Source organism: Geotrypetes seraphini, chromosome 8 (assembly GCF_902459505.1).
Source record: "Geotrypetes seraphini chromosome 8, aGeoSer1.1, whole genome shotgun sequence".
NCBI lineage: Eukaryota > Metazoa > Chordata > Amphibia > Gymnophiona > Dermophiidae > Geotrypetes > Geotrypetes seraphini.
This window is the reverse complement of record NC_047091.1, coordinates 112,665,979-112,681,768: the sequence shown is the minus strand read 5'-3', so window position 1 is coordinate 112,681,768 and position 15,790 is coordinate 112,665,979. Positions and strand designations below refer to the sequence as shown.

Sequence of the window (15,790 nt, the reverse complement as noted above, 5' to 3'; positions counted from 1 at the left end):
TTAGGCTTCCCCCCCCCCCCCCCCCCGGCACTCTCTCCAACCCATGAAAAAGGGCACACACTGGACATCATCAGTTTCCTAGATCTCACCGATCGCAAAACTTCGGTCGATGACACCCGTTGGGAACATGTCCCCTGGTCCGACCACTTCCTAGGGGCTTTATGCCTCCCCATTTTCATGTCTCACCTCAGGCCCCCTCCTCGTTCCTCAAACTCTATTACCTTCCGAAAAAAAATTGCTAGCGAACTATTCTGGACCAAATTCCTAAACCTAATATCCACCATTCCTAGCCCTCCAAACCCTGAATCCAACTGGCACAACTGGATCACCCTCTCTGAGACCACCTACCACTCTCTCGCACCACTATCCACTAAAACTGTCTCCTACTCCCGCAAGGCCCCTTGGTACCTCCCATATCACAGAGAACTGAAACAGAAATGTCAAATACTGGAACGCAAATGGAAAAAATCTAAATCCCCCACTGACAGACAGTCCTGGAGGGTTAATATTAAGTCCTACAATACCAAACTAAAAAAAGCAAGGAAGAACTACTACGGTAACAAAATCTCCAGATCCAACAACCAAATTAATACACTGTTTAACATCTGGCGCTCCATATCCTCTAAACATGAATCCACCACACTCCCCTCCTCTCCATCTGCCGACGATCTAGCAAAATTCTTCAATGAGAAAGTCACTACCTTACGATGCTCGTTCCCACCAGCACCCTCTTACAACTTTCTGGTGTCTACCGACTCCAACCCGACTCTAACCGTCGCCAACCATATTCCAGTTGACAGATCCTGGACCGCCTTTGAGCTCGTATCCGATTCCCAGGTCGCTAAACTCTGCCTCAAGTTGAAAACCTGCAACTGTACCTTGGACCCTTTCCCCTCCTACCTATACGAGAAAATTCCCATACAAGCCATCTCATCTCTCACCAAACTTATAAATTCTGCCCTACTTTCAGGTCTATTTTCTGCAGAAATGAGACACATTGCCTTATCCCCACGTCTGAAAAAAGCGGATCTAGACCCCTCCACACCAGCCAGCTATCGCCCAATAGCAAATATTCCTCTCCTGACCAAGATGCTGGAGTCCATCATATCCACCCAGCTCTCATCCTATCTTGAGAGATTCTCCATTCTCCTACCCTTCCAACACGGCTTCAGACCCAACTTTAGCACCAAATCCCTACTGGCCTCATTAATCTCAAAGGTCCAACAACTTCACTCTTGCAATAAGTTCGCTGTTCTTCTTCAATTCGACCTTTCTGCGGCTTTCAATTAGAGAGTTGCGCGGGGACAGAAATCCCACCCGTCCCCACCCGTCCCCGCCAAAATCCCACCCATCCCCACCCGTCCCCGTGAGGAATCCCTCCGTCCCCACCCGTCCCCGTGAGGAATCCCTCCGTCCCCACCCGTCCCCGCGAGGAATCCCCTCCGTCCCCACCCGTCCCCGCGAGGAATCCCCTCCGTCCCCACCCGTCCCCGTGAGGAATCCCCTCCGTCACCATCCTTCCCTATAAACTTCAGAAATAGTTATTTTATTTAATTATGCTACTGAATTAAAGGCTCTGGTAGAGACCCATTTACAAATAAGCAAAGAGACTATTAATTTGGAAATATTAATTGGGAAGAATACATACTTTGTAAATGGGTTTCTACCAGAACCTCTAATGTAAATATAAAATATAAATACTCAGCTGATGAGAACCCACAAACTGTCAGCTGAGGACTTCCTTTGCAGTTGGCCTGGGGTCCCTTTTGCCAAGCTTGGCAGGCAGCAGTAGCGTCCCTGAGTCACAGATGCTGGCACCTCAGTGGCTCATGGATGCTGCCAGCGACTGCTACGCTTGGTGGAGGGGAGTTCTGACCATCTCTAGAGGAGGTCCTCTGCTGGCGGTGCTTGGGGATCCCCACCAGTCACAGCAAGGGCCAACAAGTACTTCAACACTGTAGAAATAAAACCAGAAATGCATTTCCTTTTCTTTTGAACACAAAACAAAGATATCTGCCATATACATTTCCCAAGGCAGATGACTCTATGCAATGTCACCTCGGTAACAAAATACAAAAATAGACAAATACACCCCCTCCCTTTTTACTAAACCACAATAGTAGGTTTTAGCACAGGGAGTTACGCTGAATGCCTCGCGCTGCTCTCAATGCTCATAGGCTCCCTGCGCTAAAAAACAATATTGCGGTTTAGTAAAAGGGAGCCATAGTGCAAAATATAGACAGCAGATATAAATTCTCAAAACAGACACATTTTGATCACTAAATTGAAAATAAAATCATTTTTCCTATCTTTGCTGTTTGGTGATTTCATGAGTCTCTGGTTGCACTTTCTTCTTCTGACTGTGCATCCAATCTTTCTTCCTTTCTTTCAGCCTCCTGTATGTTTCCTCTCCTCCAGACCTCATTCTCTCCCCCAACTTTTTCTTTCTGTCTCCCTGTTCCCCCTTCTTTCTGTCTCTCTGTCTGCCCCCTTTCTTTCTTTCTCCGTGCCCTCCCCCAAGCCACTCGGTTTGTTGCCACCGCCATCGGGGAATAGTCCCCAAGCCACCGCTGTCCCAAGCTTTCCCTGCAGAAGCGTCGCGCTGACCAGCATTCCGCTCCCTGACGTCAATTCTGACGTAGGAGAGGAAGTTCCGGGCCAACAAGGCATTTCTCCTCATTCCATCCAGCCTGAGCCCCATCTCTCCTTGATCCAGCATTTCCCTTCTGTGTCTGTCAGAATTACCATTCCACCTATTTTCCAGCATCACCCTTCTTTGTGTCCATCTCACCTATATCCGTATCTCACCACTTTTTCAGAATCTTCATTTGTCTCTGTCCTTGTCTTTACCCCATATTCACCATTTGCCCTTTCAATGTCTTTATCTCCCCCCCCCCCACACACACTTTTTCAGCATTACTTCTATGTCTCTATTTCACCTCCTCTTCATGTCCCCTCTGTATCTCTATCCTTATTCAGAAGGTCCTGCTTACCCTTTCTCTTCTTTGTGTCACTATCTCCATTTTCAGCTTTCCCCCCTTTTCCTTTGTTACTGCACCCTGTAGCCAGAATCTTTCCACCCTCTCTCCACTCCGGCCCAGCCCAGTATGAAATATTTCCTTTTGTTTCTCTCCCCTCTCTCTTCTCCTCCCTCACCCACGAGTCCTGCATCTGGCCCTCTCCCTTCTACCTGCACCTGGCAACACCCCCCTGCTCCGCGGCTCTCTTAAGCAACTCGTCAGCAGCGGTGATCAAGACAAGCTGCCGACATCGAGGCCTTCCCTCTACGAGTCCTGCCTTTGTGGAAAAAGGAAGTTGAAACAAGCGGGACTCGCAGAGGGTAGGCCCCGACGCCAGAAGCTTGTGTCGATCGTTGCTGCTGAGTTGCCGAAGAGAGCCGCAGGTAGAAGGGAGAGGGAGATAGGAAGGCTGTAGAAGCTCCGGAGCATGACACCGAACCCGGCCAGGATGATTTCTTTTTCAGGCTGCTGCTGCCGCTGCCATCCCCCACCCGAAATGACAAAAAACAGCCTAATGCCCGCGTCGGGAAATAGCCATGCTGAGCAGTGAGCTCAGCACGTACACAGATGAAAGCCTTGCTTGCTGATTGGTCCGGCGGCACGGTGGGGCGGGGCCGCCGGACCAATCAGCAAGCAAGGCTTTCATCTGTATACGTGCTGAGCTCACTGCTCAACATGGCTATTTCCCGACGCGACGCCAGACTTGTAAGCTGCATGCTTGCATCGCCAGAATTTAGGTAGGTTGTTTTCATCCCCGTGGGAGTCCCGTGGGCAAGGGGGCGTCCCCGTGGGAGTCCCGTGGGTCAGGGGGGCATCCCTGTGGGAGTCCCGTGGGCCAGGGGGCGTCCCCGTGGGAGTCCCGTGGGCCAGGGGGGGAACCCGCGGGATCCCCGCGGGACCCGCGGGATCCCCGCAATCCCCGTTCCCGTGCAGACCTCTACTTTCAATATTGTCCATCATGATTTACTAATTCTCCAACTTTCTGAAATTGGCATAAACTCAACAGTCCTAGATTGGTTCTCAAAATTCTTACATTCCCGCTCCTACTTTGTTAACATGAATGGCTCCACATCCCTCCCTTGGAAACCGATTTGTGGAGTTCCCCAGGGTTCACCTCTATCTCCGATTCTTTTCAATGTTTATATGTCCTCCCTGAAACTCCTCCAACTCTCCCCCTTGGAAACACTTTAATCTTACGCCGATGACATCCTTTTCCTCCTCGAGACCGACTCTAACCTCACCAATCTCTCTGAGAACATCTCTTTATGTATATCAAACCTGCAATCCTGGGCCCTCACCGTACAAATGAAACTAAACGAGACCAAAACAAAACTACTATGGCTCGGCCCAAAATTTGATCAGCTACCCACCCTCATCCCACTTTCCTCTGGCACCACTTTGCAGCTTGAACACTCAAGCAAAGTTCTGGGCATCATCATTGTTTCTACACTGTCCTTTAACGACCACCTTAACTCCCTAGTAAAAAAATGCTTTTTCAATCTTCACATGTTAAGGAAAGTGAGATCCTGCTTTCATCAACAACACTTTTCTGTCCTCGTTCAATCCATCATTCTTTCCAGACTGGATTACTGTAACTCCATCTACCTAAGTCTAACAAAGAAAAGCCTTCATATACTCCAGCGGATTCAGAACACCGTGGCTAAACTAATCTTCGCAAAAAGCAAATTCGACCACTTCTCCCCGCTTCTGTCTAAGCTTCACTGGCTCCCAGTAATCCTTAGAGTTCACTACAAATGCGCCTGCCTAACCTTCAAGTCTCTACACGGCATCCTTCCTCCCCTTTTTCCACTATCTTGGAACTCCTCGAATTCCAACACCACCAGATCTACTCAAAAATTCAAAATATCCTTCCCCTCTTTAAAGGGCATATCCCATGCAGGAAAATTAGGGACATCCCTCTTCTTCAAGATCACCGAACTCTGGAACAGCTTTACTATCCCACTTCGGAGTCTGACCTCCCTCCAACTCTTCCGAAAACATTTAAAAACATGGCTTTTCTCTAAAATGTAACGATATACTAAGTCTCTCTAAACTTCTCTGTACCAAGTTCTTCTACTTTTCTTTGGAGTTCCTTTCTATATCAATTCCTGTAAACCGTGCCGAGCTCCACTTCTGTGGAGATGATGCGGTATACAAACTTAAGGTTTAGTTTAGTTTAGTTTAATTGAAGCAGGCCATTCAGGTAGGGTTCCCTGAATGGAAAAGTCTTAATACACAGTACAGTCTGGAATTTTTATGCTTTCAGGTGGACTTTCTGGGTCACCAGGCTGCACAGTGGTATAAAAGTATTAGTGAATCTGTTAAAAAAAAGCCTAAAATGGTCTTAGGGATATTTGGAGCATTGAGATTAAGCATCAGATTTCAGCATCTCAATGGCCACAAATTTGGTCTTGGAGGATGAGATGTACATTGTCTGCATCTATGATACAAACATGGTTTTTTCTTTTGCATAGAGCATTTTGGACACCAGTTAGATTACAGAAGTTAAATAGTTCAAAGTCTAATAGATGCTGGCATTGCAATCTTGAAGTAGGGACTTTAGATCATCTTTTGCTTCATTGTCCCTATATTTTAGCCTTTTGGAACTCAATATGGGATCAAGTAAATTGTTTATTGGAAAACCACGTGGCATTGTCTTATGATACAGTATTATTTTGAATGTCTATAAGAAAAAAGTCAGATATCTTCACATAATAACATTCTTTTATTGATTATGACTGGAGACGCCATTCAACATATCACTAATAATTGGAAAGATCATAGTAGACTCAATTTTAATTTTTGGTGGAATTCATTATGTCACATGTACAGAATGGAAAGATCATTAGCTATACAACATGGAAATTATAAGAACTTTATTAAAATTTGGGAGCCATTAACATCCTTTTGTAATGATTAAACACCATTTTTCTATTGAAATATACACCAGTTATTGTAGGGTGGGGGGAGGGTATTATATTTTATTGTTAATTTTAGAAATTATTAATGGGTTTGATGGGAGGGGAGAGGATTAAATATTTGTATTATGAGATATAATAGTAAGAATATCTGATTTGATATTTGTACACTTGATGAAAGTTTGAAAATGAATAAAGATTAAAAAAAAAAAAGAACTTGGCTAGTGGATAGATATGGTATGGCTGTGCAAGAATGTAATGCTGCTCTTCGGTTGCACTTAGGTAGGTGGGTTAGTGCCTTCCATCTGGTTATGTTTTGCAATCTTCTCATTGTTAGTTGCTTCCAATTGCATAGAACAATGATTTGATTTTGGTTGGGGAGGTTCCCGTATCATCCTTACTATTTTTCCTGTTTAGGGTGTGTCAGCTGCTTTGGTACGAACTGAGGAGGAGGTGCTATGCCCAGGAACAAGGAGGCAGAGCGAAGAAAGCTTTGGATGCCTTCTCCAATTATTCGTAAGTATGAAATATAAACTCTACTGTCCAGACTACTATACTCTTCTACTAGAAAGAGATTGTTGAGGAAATGGTTAAGTGAGTTTCAAAGAGGATTGGACAAGTCACTGGAGGAAATGTTCATTAAAAAAAATCAGTTGGGTAGACTTGGGTTCACCCTTGGAAATTAAAAAAGCTGAAATCTAAGTTTTGGAATCTGCTGGGTACTTGTGACCTGAACTAACCACTATTGGAGACAGAATACTGGGCTCAAGGGACTTTGGTTTGATTCAGCATGGCTTTTTTTGTTCTTAATAACAGATGTATTCTAATTCTTTTCTATTTGATTGAACAATGGAGCTTTCCCCTTCTTTTTTTGTTTAGGGTAAACCGGATTTAAACACAGCACTACCTGTGAGACAGACTGCCTCAATTTTCAAGCAACCAGTCACCAAGGTCACCAATCATCCCAGCAACAAGGTGAAGAGTGATCCACAAAAAGCTGTGGAACAGCCTCGGCAGGTTAGATCATACACTACTACCACTTTGTATGCTTGTGTATGTTTATTATGTTTGTTTATTATCATTTATTATACTGCATCACCATATTACAGACTTCAGCAGTTTACATTCTGAATTATATTAAATAATAATAATGAGAACTTTGTATAAATAAGAGAAAAAAGAGCAGACAACCTTGAGTTCAAATTGAAAGAAAGAGAGGAGAATAAGAGCAGAAAGAGAATCAGAGTGCAGGGAAGAAAAAAAAATTAAGATTTTCTCATTAACTGGACAGATCAGTCAATTAATAATAACAAAAGTATAATAAGTGTATGTAGATAACATTTCATAGGATGTGCATGGCCAAAAAAAAATTCATTTTAAACGAATTTTTACAATTTTTTTTGTGTGGGTTTTTTTTTTGTTCTCCACATACAAGGCAAGGGAATGCAGACACTTTAAGGTGACATCATCTGATAGCCTTGCGTGCTGGAGATTCCCTTCAGCTCAGAGAAGTCTGAAGTAGAATTCTTTGAGCACTTGTGAGGGTTCCTGCACTGTCTTGGGCTCTGACTTTATCATCCACCAGATGTGCCTAACATCTCAGTCTTTGTCATTAAATCCTTTGGTTCCATCATATTTTAATACTAGTTCTAGTATGACAGACTCTATTCCTGAACCTGTGGGTAGTCAACCTCTTGCAAGAACTCATGATGGCAGATAAAGGCCAAATGGTCCATCTAGTCTGCCCATCCACAGTAACCATTATCTCTTTCTCCAAGAGATCCCACATGCCTATCCCAGGTCCTTCTGAATTCAGACACAGTCTCTGTCTCCACCACCTCTTCTGGAAGATTATTCCATGCATCTACCACCCTTTCTGTAAACAATATTTCCTTAGATTACTCCGGAGCCTATCACCTCTTAACTTCATCCTATGCCCTCTCATTGCAGAGTTTCCGTTCAAATTAAAGAGACTTGACTCCTGTGCATTTACATTACGTAGGTATTTAAACATCTCTATCATATCTCCCCTCTCTCACCTTTCCTCCAAAGTATACAGATTGAGATCTTTAAGTCTGTCCCCATATGCCTTATGATGAAGACCACATACCATTTTAGTAGCCTTCCTCTAGACCGACTTCATCCTTTTTATATCTTTTTGAAGGTGCGGCCTCCAGAATTGTATACAATATTCTAAATGAGGTCTCACCAAAGTCTTATACAGGGGCATCAATACCTCCTTTTTCCTACTAGCCATACCTCTCCCTATGCAACCTAGCATCCTTCTATCTTTCGCTGTCACCTTTTCAACCTGTTTGGCCACCTTAAGATCATTACATACAATCACACCCAAGTCCCACTCTTCTGTCGTGCACATAAGCTCTTCACTCCCTAATCTGTACCGTTCCCTTGTGTTTTTGCAGCCCAAATGCATGACCTTGTATTTCTTAGCATTAAATTTTAGCTGCCAAATTTCAGACCATTCTTCAAGCTTTCATGTTATTCACACCATCCGGTGTGTCTACTCTTGCAGATTTTCGTATCATCCGCAAAGAGGCAGATCTTACCCAATAACCCTTCAGCAATATCGTTTATAAAAATGTTAAAAAGAACAGGTCCAAGAACAGATCCTTGAGGCACATCACTGGTAACATCCCTTTCCTCGGAGTGATCTCCATTGATAACTACCCTTTGGCGCCTTCCACTCAACCAGTTTTTGACCCAGCCCATTCACATTGGGACCCATCCTGAGGACACCCAGTTTATTTATTAAACTATCAAAGGCTTTGCTAAAATCTAAATACACCACATCAAGCGCATATCCTCTATCCAATTCTCTGGTCACTCAGTCAAAGAAATTGATCAGATTTGTCTGACAAGACCTACCTTTAGTGAATCCATGTTGCCTCTGGTCCTGTAATCCACAGGATTCCAGAAACTTGACCATTCTCTGTTTTAAAAGTGTTTCCATTAATTTGCTTACCACAGAAGTCAGACTTACTGGCTTGTAATTCCCCACTTCTTTCTTACTTCCATTTTTGTGGAGAGGGACCACATCCACCCTTCACCAGTCCTCCGGTACCACTCCTGACTCTAGAGACTCATTGAAAAGGTCAGTCAGCGGAGCTACCAGAAATCCCTAAGTTCCTTCAGCAACTTAGGATGTACACCATCCGGCCCCATTGCTTTGTCTACCTTTATTTTAGATAGCTCCTCACAAATACAACCCTCTGAAAATCGATCAGGGTCTATTTCTCCTCCATCCCTATTCATGTTTGTTTTCTGCGGTTCTGCTCCTGGTGCTTCAGCCCTGAACACAGAACAGAAATATCTATTAAGCAATTTGGCCATTTCTTTATCAGCTTCTACATATTCCTCTCCTTCACCTTTGAGTTTCACAATGCCACTTTTGCACTTCTTCCTATCACTAATATATCTAAAAAAGTATTTTCTCCCCGTTTTACCGTGTCAGCTATTTTTCTTCCATTTGCATCTTTGCTTTCCTGATTACAAGACCAGCCTCTCTTAACTTTTCCAGATATTTTTGCCTGTTTTCCTCTTTCTGCGTTCTTTTGTAGTTTATGAAAGCTAACCTCTTATTCCTTACCTTCTCAGCTACTACTTTTGCCAACTAAAGTGGCCTTCTTTTCCTTACTTGCCTCACAAAAAGGTTTGTTGCTCCTTTCAGTTTTGTCCACCGCATTTCCACTCCTTCCAGACGTTTCCATCCAGAGAATAATTCCTTGACGTAAAGCCCCATCCGAACAAAGATAGTTTATTTAAAGTCTAGACCTTTGACTGAGCCCTCTCTATACCCATTTTAATATTAAACCATACCATGTAGTGATCACTGGATGCCAGATGATCACCCACTATAGCATCAGAAACACTTTCTCCGTTTGTAAGCAGTAAGTCCAGTATGACCCTATTCCATGTGGAACAGTTCTCCTTGTAGAGAATCCAGAATCTCCTTACTTCTAGAAGACTCTGCAATAGGGATACCCCAATCAACATCCGGCATGTTAAAATCACCTATTAGCAAAACTTCCCCTTATTTGGATATATTCTGAATGTCTACTATTAAATCTCTATCTACTTCTTCCATCTGTGAAGGAGGCCTGTATATCACACCAATGTAAATATATTCACTATTCCTCTTTTCAAATTGATCCACAGTGCCTCTTCCTTACCCTGCAGATCCTGCAATTGTGTAGCTTTAATATGTTCTTTAACATAAAACACTACTCCTCCTTTTCTTCCTACCCTGTCCTTCCTGAACAGATTACAGCCCGCTATAACTAATAATAATAATTTATTTTTGTATACCGCTATACCAAAAAGGTTCAAAGCGGTTCACAACAAAAGAAAAATACATACAGTCAATGAAGTTAAAAGATGACATAATAAAATTAATCAATTAAAAATTGGAAGACATCTATTAGGAGACAAAGATGAGTTAGACAGTAACACAGCTAAGATATGATCATGTCAAACAGATGCGTCTTTAACGATGTTCTAAAATCAGAATAGGAAGTAGCCTCTAGTATTGGTTTTCCAAGCCATGTATTCAGTTTAGCGGCCTGTGAACCATGTCTCTGTGATTGCCACTATATCCAACTCCTCTTCTTCCATCACAGCTTTTAGATCCAGAATCTTGTTTCCCATACTTCGAGCATTAGTATATACTGCTTTCCAGACATTGCCCCCTTTTCCCATCCATGTAGAGGTATTCAGTGATTTACTTACCTGAGGGCTTATACTTACCTGGGAGCTTTGATCATCCGCCCCATCATTTCTAGTTTAAAGCCCTCTTTAGTAGATTAGCCAGCCTACTGGCAGACACTTCTTCCCTTCTTTGATAGATGCATACCATCCCTGATCAGCAGCCCTTGGAAGATCATCCCATGGTCTAGGAAGCCAAAATGTTCTCCATTACACCATCCACGAATCAAGCATTCATCTCCAGGATGTGAGTTTCTCTGCCCTGGCCTTTACCCTTGACAGGGAGGATGGACGAGAATACCACTTGCAAACCTGACTGCTTCACCTTTTCTCCCAGAGCCACAAAGTCACTTTTAACACATTTGCAGGGGTACTTGGCAGTATCGTTAGTGCCAATGTGGATGAGCAGCATTGGATAGTAGTCATCAGGCTTGATAAGTCTCGGCAAGATCTCTATAACATCTTGGATTTTGGCTCCAGGCAGACAGCATACCTCTTGTTACATCATGTCTGGTCTGCAGATGGACGCTTCTGTACCCTTCAGAAGGGAATCGCCAACTACCACTACCTTATGCCTCCTAGTGGTTACGGATCCAGTACTTTTTTGGGATTTCTAGCTCTGGTCCTTCCTCACCTTGGGTTGCTCTCGTTTCCTCCACTTCCAGGACAGCAGTTCAAGAGCTGGGGTAGTCACAATACCAATCTTGCAGTGTTTTGTAATCTGAGTCCTACTGTCTTCCCTCAGCACAGCCTCTTCTTCCCTACTACTGGAAGTCTTTGACACCTCATGAACCATTTCATCGATGTACATCTCGTTCTCACAGATGCTTCTCAATCTTGCCAACTCCTTTCTCAATTCTTTAACTTCCTTCATGAGGGATTCAAGCTGTACATGAACTACTCCCTCTGCCAGGGTAACAGAGAGAAGTTGTAACCTGAGCAGTTGCTTTGGTGATGCGATGTTTCCTAGCCATACTGTGGTGCAGATGAACTTACACCTAAAAGAAAAAAAGAATAGAGCAGAAAAATCCTACCAAATTAATGCTCTATTCCAGAGGCAGACAGTAGTTCACAGGTTGCTATAAGTAAAGAAATGAACTAGGGGTGGGCCTGCCAGAAACAAACTTTAATGCTTATCCTCGACAACCTCTCTCTTAGAACCAGGCTTACTGAGGGTTAGGCACTAGGCCAGCATTCCTCCCCTCAAGGGTCACCTGTGGAGTCTGATCTCTTAAGAAAGTCCTCAGAGTTCAGTCTCACGAGGTTCTCCCTGTAAGCTGTTTGCATTTTCCATTCTTGCAGCTCCAGCACACAGCATTGCACAGTGAGTAACAGACTGTGACAGCCTGACAAACCAAATTGGGGAAAGGGGGGGGGGCTTAAAATTTTTTTTTTTGGGGGGGGGGAGTGTCTCTGGGGTTAGAGCCCAATGGTTTCCCCACCTCTAAAATCCCAAAATCACTATTTTTTAAAATTTTTCAATGTAGCTCCCACGGACCAATTTTGGCACTAAAATCAAGGCCACGGCAGACATCTTGGATTTCCTGAGTTGAATTTAAAAGCCTCAAAACACCTCGTTTTTACTTAAAAACATGTGGGATGGACTCATGTCAGGATACTTTGGATTCATGCCCCATTTATGGTGGATGGCAGTCTGAGGAACATCCATGTTCATGTGCCGCACCGCATGTGAGGGTGGGTGGGAGCCGTTGGCTTACCCCCTCTGGTCCCTCATGGGGTGTTAGTACCCAGTCGGTCTGAGGACAAGGAAAAAAATCCAGATTTGACCCAGGGAGCAGTGCAAGCGTGTCCCCAGTGAAAAGCAGCTACGATATGGTGGGAAAACCCCCATGAAGAGCTAAGCATTATCCACAGGGGCTGTCTGGATGTCAGGGGCAGGGATTTCCTCCTGAGTTTATAAATATGATGTTGAGGCTTATATGATTACCAAGGGCTGCATGGAACCCTATGGAAATGTGGCCCTGCTAATGCCAGGGGTTTCTCCCCCACAAAAATGCAGTTCCCCAGCAACCGTGTCTTGCACAGATTGGAGATACTCAATCAGATGATTAATCAGATTATACTGATTCTGTTTTAATGCCTTTGCTCTCCCAGTTAGGGTCCTCTATAGCAGGAGATGTTGCTGCATCCCTGAGAGGACAGGATCCAGATTTGGGGGAGGCTCCAGACCTTGGCGAGGACCCAACTGTGTGCATGATGTTTAAAGCTTAAGTGCTTATGGGGATGATTACAGAATCCCTCTAAAAATTGAAGCTAGTCTCGTCTCAGTCTCTCCACGCAGTGCGTGCTTATAAGCAACACCAAGGCACAGACCTCTTGCTTTCCCTCGCATCAAGGCATTATAAAAATAGTTACAGATCATTGGGAGGTTCCAGAGGGGCCTCTTTGGGTGATTAAAGCTATATCAAAGCTCTATCCTATGGATGCTGCATTTAACCAACTTTTTGTTTCCCCAAAGGTGAATTTACTAGTAGCACAGGTTGCAAAGCGTACCTCCCTTCCCAGTGAAGGCAGTGTGGTATTGAAGGATGCCCAGGACCGCAGATTAGTCGCCCAAACTTGCCACTGTAAGTTGCGCCATGATCTGGACACTATCGTGGAAAAATATCTCCAATTTTTAATTACTGGGGTAGATTATGTGGCTGATACTCTGTATAACCTTTTCAGAGTTGTGAGCAAAAGATATCGGCTTACTCCATTTCTGCCTGCAGGATGCTATAGATCATACGGTGGGAGGGATTCCTCTTCAAAGGTGACCCTAAGTAAATTACCATTCTGTTATGTCTCTTCTGAATTCCATACTCTAGGTGATCAATCCCTTCCTGGAATCTGGGAGTTGCAGAAATCCAAACACTTTTCTGAGCATGTGCTTCTCCTGCCTTAGAGAGTTAGAGCCCCCTGTACTTTCAATTTCTGCAAGCAATCCGTGCAGAAATCTTCTGATCTCCTCTGCTTCTTTTTCTTATTTTGGTCACTTAAAATTTGTTTTTTCAGTGGCTTCAGTGCCGTTAGACCTCTTGCAGTTTACTTTGCTGGAGGAAAGGACACAGTCTCCCAGAGCCGGACTGAGAAACTTCGGGGCACTTACTTTTTGGGAAATGATCTTATGGCCAGTGTTCAGGACTGTAACCAAAATCCTTGCCAGACAACAGACCTTGAGCCCCTATGGGGTCTGGTTGAGATAATTTTCGAGCCTCCAAGCGCTACTGCCAGTTTTCAGGAGGGCCTTCGGGTCAGAGGTCATTTCAGACCTCTAGACAAAGATTTTGAGGGCCAGGTGCCCTCAGTCTTCAGGCTCCTGCTCTGCCACAGCTCCAAAGAAGCAGTTATGACACCAAGCCATCAGCCGAGCTTCTACGCATCGGAAGGAGGTTATGTTTTTTCCTTGAATGTTCCCTTTTTTCTTCTCAAAACATCTATTATGTAACTTTTCCCCTTTTATCATTATGTGTCTTTGTGTTTGTCTGTTCATGAGTCTGTTTTTTATCTTTTACTTAATATTATCAATATGTTTTTTTAAAATGCTTATGCATCTTATTGTAAATCGCTTAGTAAATTATGGATAAGCGATTCATCAAATTAATAAAATAAACATAAACATCAGCCTATTTGGGGGTGTGGGTGGAGATCATCACAGATCACTGGGTGCTGGAAATAATATGGGAAGAGTGCAATCTTTAGTTCTTTCATTCCCTCCCGGATCTTTTTATATACTCCCCAGCAGGGAAACTAGAAAAAGTGACCAAAGTCAGAGCGACAGTGCAAAGATTGCTAGATCTGGAAGCCATAGAACCTGTAACAGAGGAAGACTCGGGCTCCGTTAGATACTCTATATACTTCATCATGCCCAAGAGAGTCCAAATATGAGGCTGATTCTAGACCTCAAAGCAGTGACTACGACCCTCCAGATACCACATTTACGAATGAAGACAGTGAGGTCAGTGATTGCATCAGTGGCACCCAGAGGAGTTTCTTGCCTTCCTGAAATTGACAGAGGCCTATCTGCACTTTCTCATTTTTGCAGACCACAGAAAGTATTTGAGGTTTCATGTGTTGGAGCAACACTTCCGGTTTGCAGCTTTGCCCTTTGGGCTGACCACGGCGTCATGGACTTTCACCAAGGTGATTGTGGTGGTTGCAGCTCACCTATGCAGGTGGGCATACAGGTCCCATCCGTACCTGGATGATTGGTTCATCAGAGCCCAGTCTGAATCTGAGGGCAGACTTAATGGTTCTCTGAGTGATTCACTCGCTGCAGCAGCTCGGCTGGGTGGTCAACTTCAAGAAGAGCCACCTAAAACTGACGCAGAGTCTGGAATACCTGGGAGTCCAGTTCAAGACAGGGGGAAACAATGTATTCCTTCCGGAAGCCCAAAGGGAAAAAACTTCTGTATCGGATACGGAAGGTTCAGAGCAAGCCTATTCCGATAGCCTGACAGTACTTTCAGGTTCTGGGGTCAATGGTTATAACCATGGATGTGATCCTCTGAGCAAAGGTGCACTTGCGTTCGCTCCAAGAGGTGCTCCTTTCCTGATGGTGCCCACAGATGCATCCACTGCACCAGCAAATTTCTTGGACAGTGGAAGCCTGTCGCAGTCTGGCTTGATGGTTGAGGCCTCATTCTCTCTCACCAGAGGGGTTTTCCTCTTGTTTCTCTTCATGGGCAATTCTAATGACATATGCCAGCCTTTACAGCTGGGGAGCACATTGTGAGGGACGTCCTGTTCAGGGACACTGGTCCTCTTCCCAGAGGAAGAGGTCAATTAACTGCTTGGAACTTCGGGCCTGGCGCTCCTGGAGTTCAGAAGCACCATATGGAACAAAGTGGTTCGAGTTTTCTCAGACAGTGCAGTGACGGCCTATGTCAATTGCCAAGGGGACACCAAGAGTACCCCTCTACACTTGGAAGCCCAAATGCTGATTTGATGGGCAGAGAACTATAGTGCTCTGAGGCACATGTAGCAGGAGTGAACAATGTACAAGCAGATTGCTGGGGAACTGCGCTCTTGGAGGGAGAAACCCCAGTCATTAGTAAGGCCGTGATTCCAGAGGATTTCACGCGACCCTTGTTAATCATATAAATCTCAAATATTCAGGGGGAAATCTCT

At 44.2% G+C, this 15,790-nt stretch overlaps 1 protein-coding gene across 4 annotated transcripts in view; it reads left to right on the top strand.

The window, feature by feature from the left end:
* Positions 1–15,790, top strand: part of MBD3 (methyl-CpG binding domain protein 3) — a 155,965-nt gene that overhangs the window by 79,804 nt on the left and 60,371 nt on the right. For all 4 annotated transcript variants that reach the window (XM_033955534.1, XM_033955536.1, XM_033955535.1 and 1 more), the window contains one exon: positions 6,818–6,955. In XM_033955534.1, the coding sequence (XP_033811425.1) occupies positions 6,818–6,955 (138 nt within the window). The remainder of the gene's footprint in view (positions 1–6,817; positions 6,956–15,790) is intronic.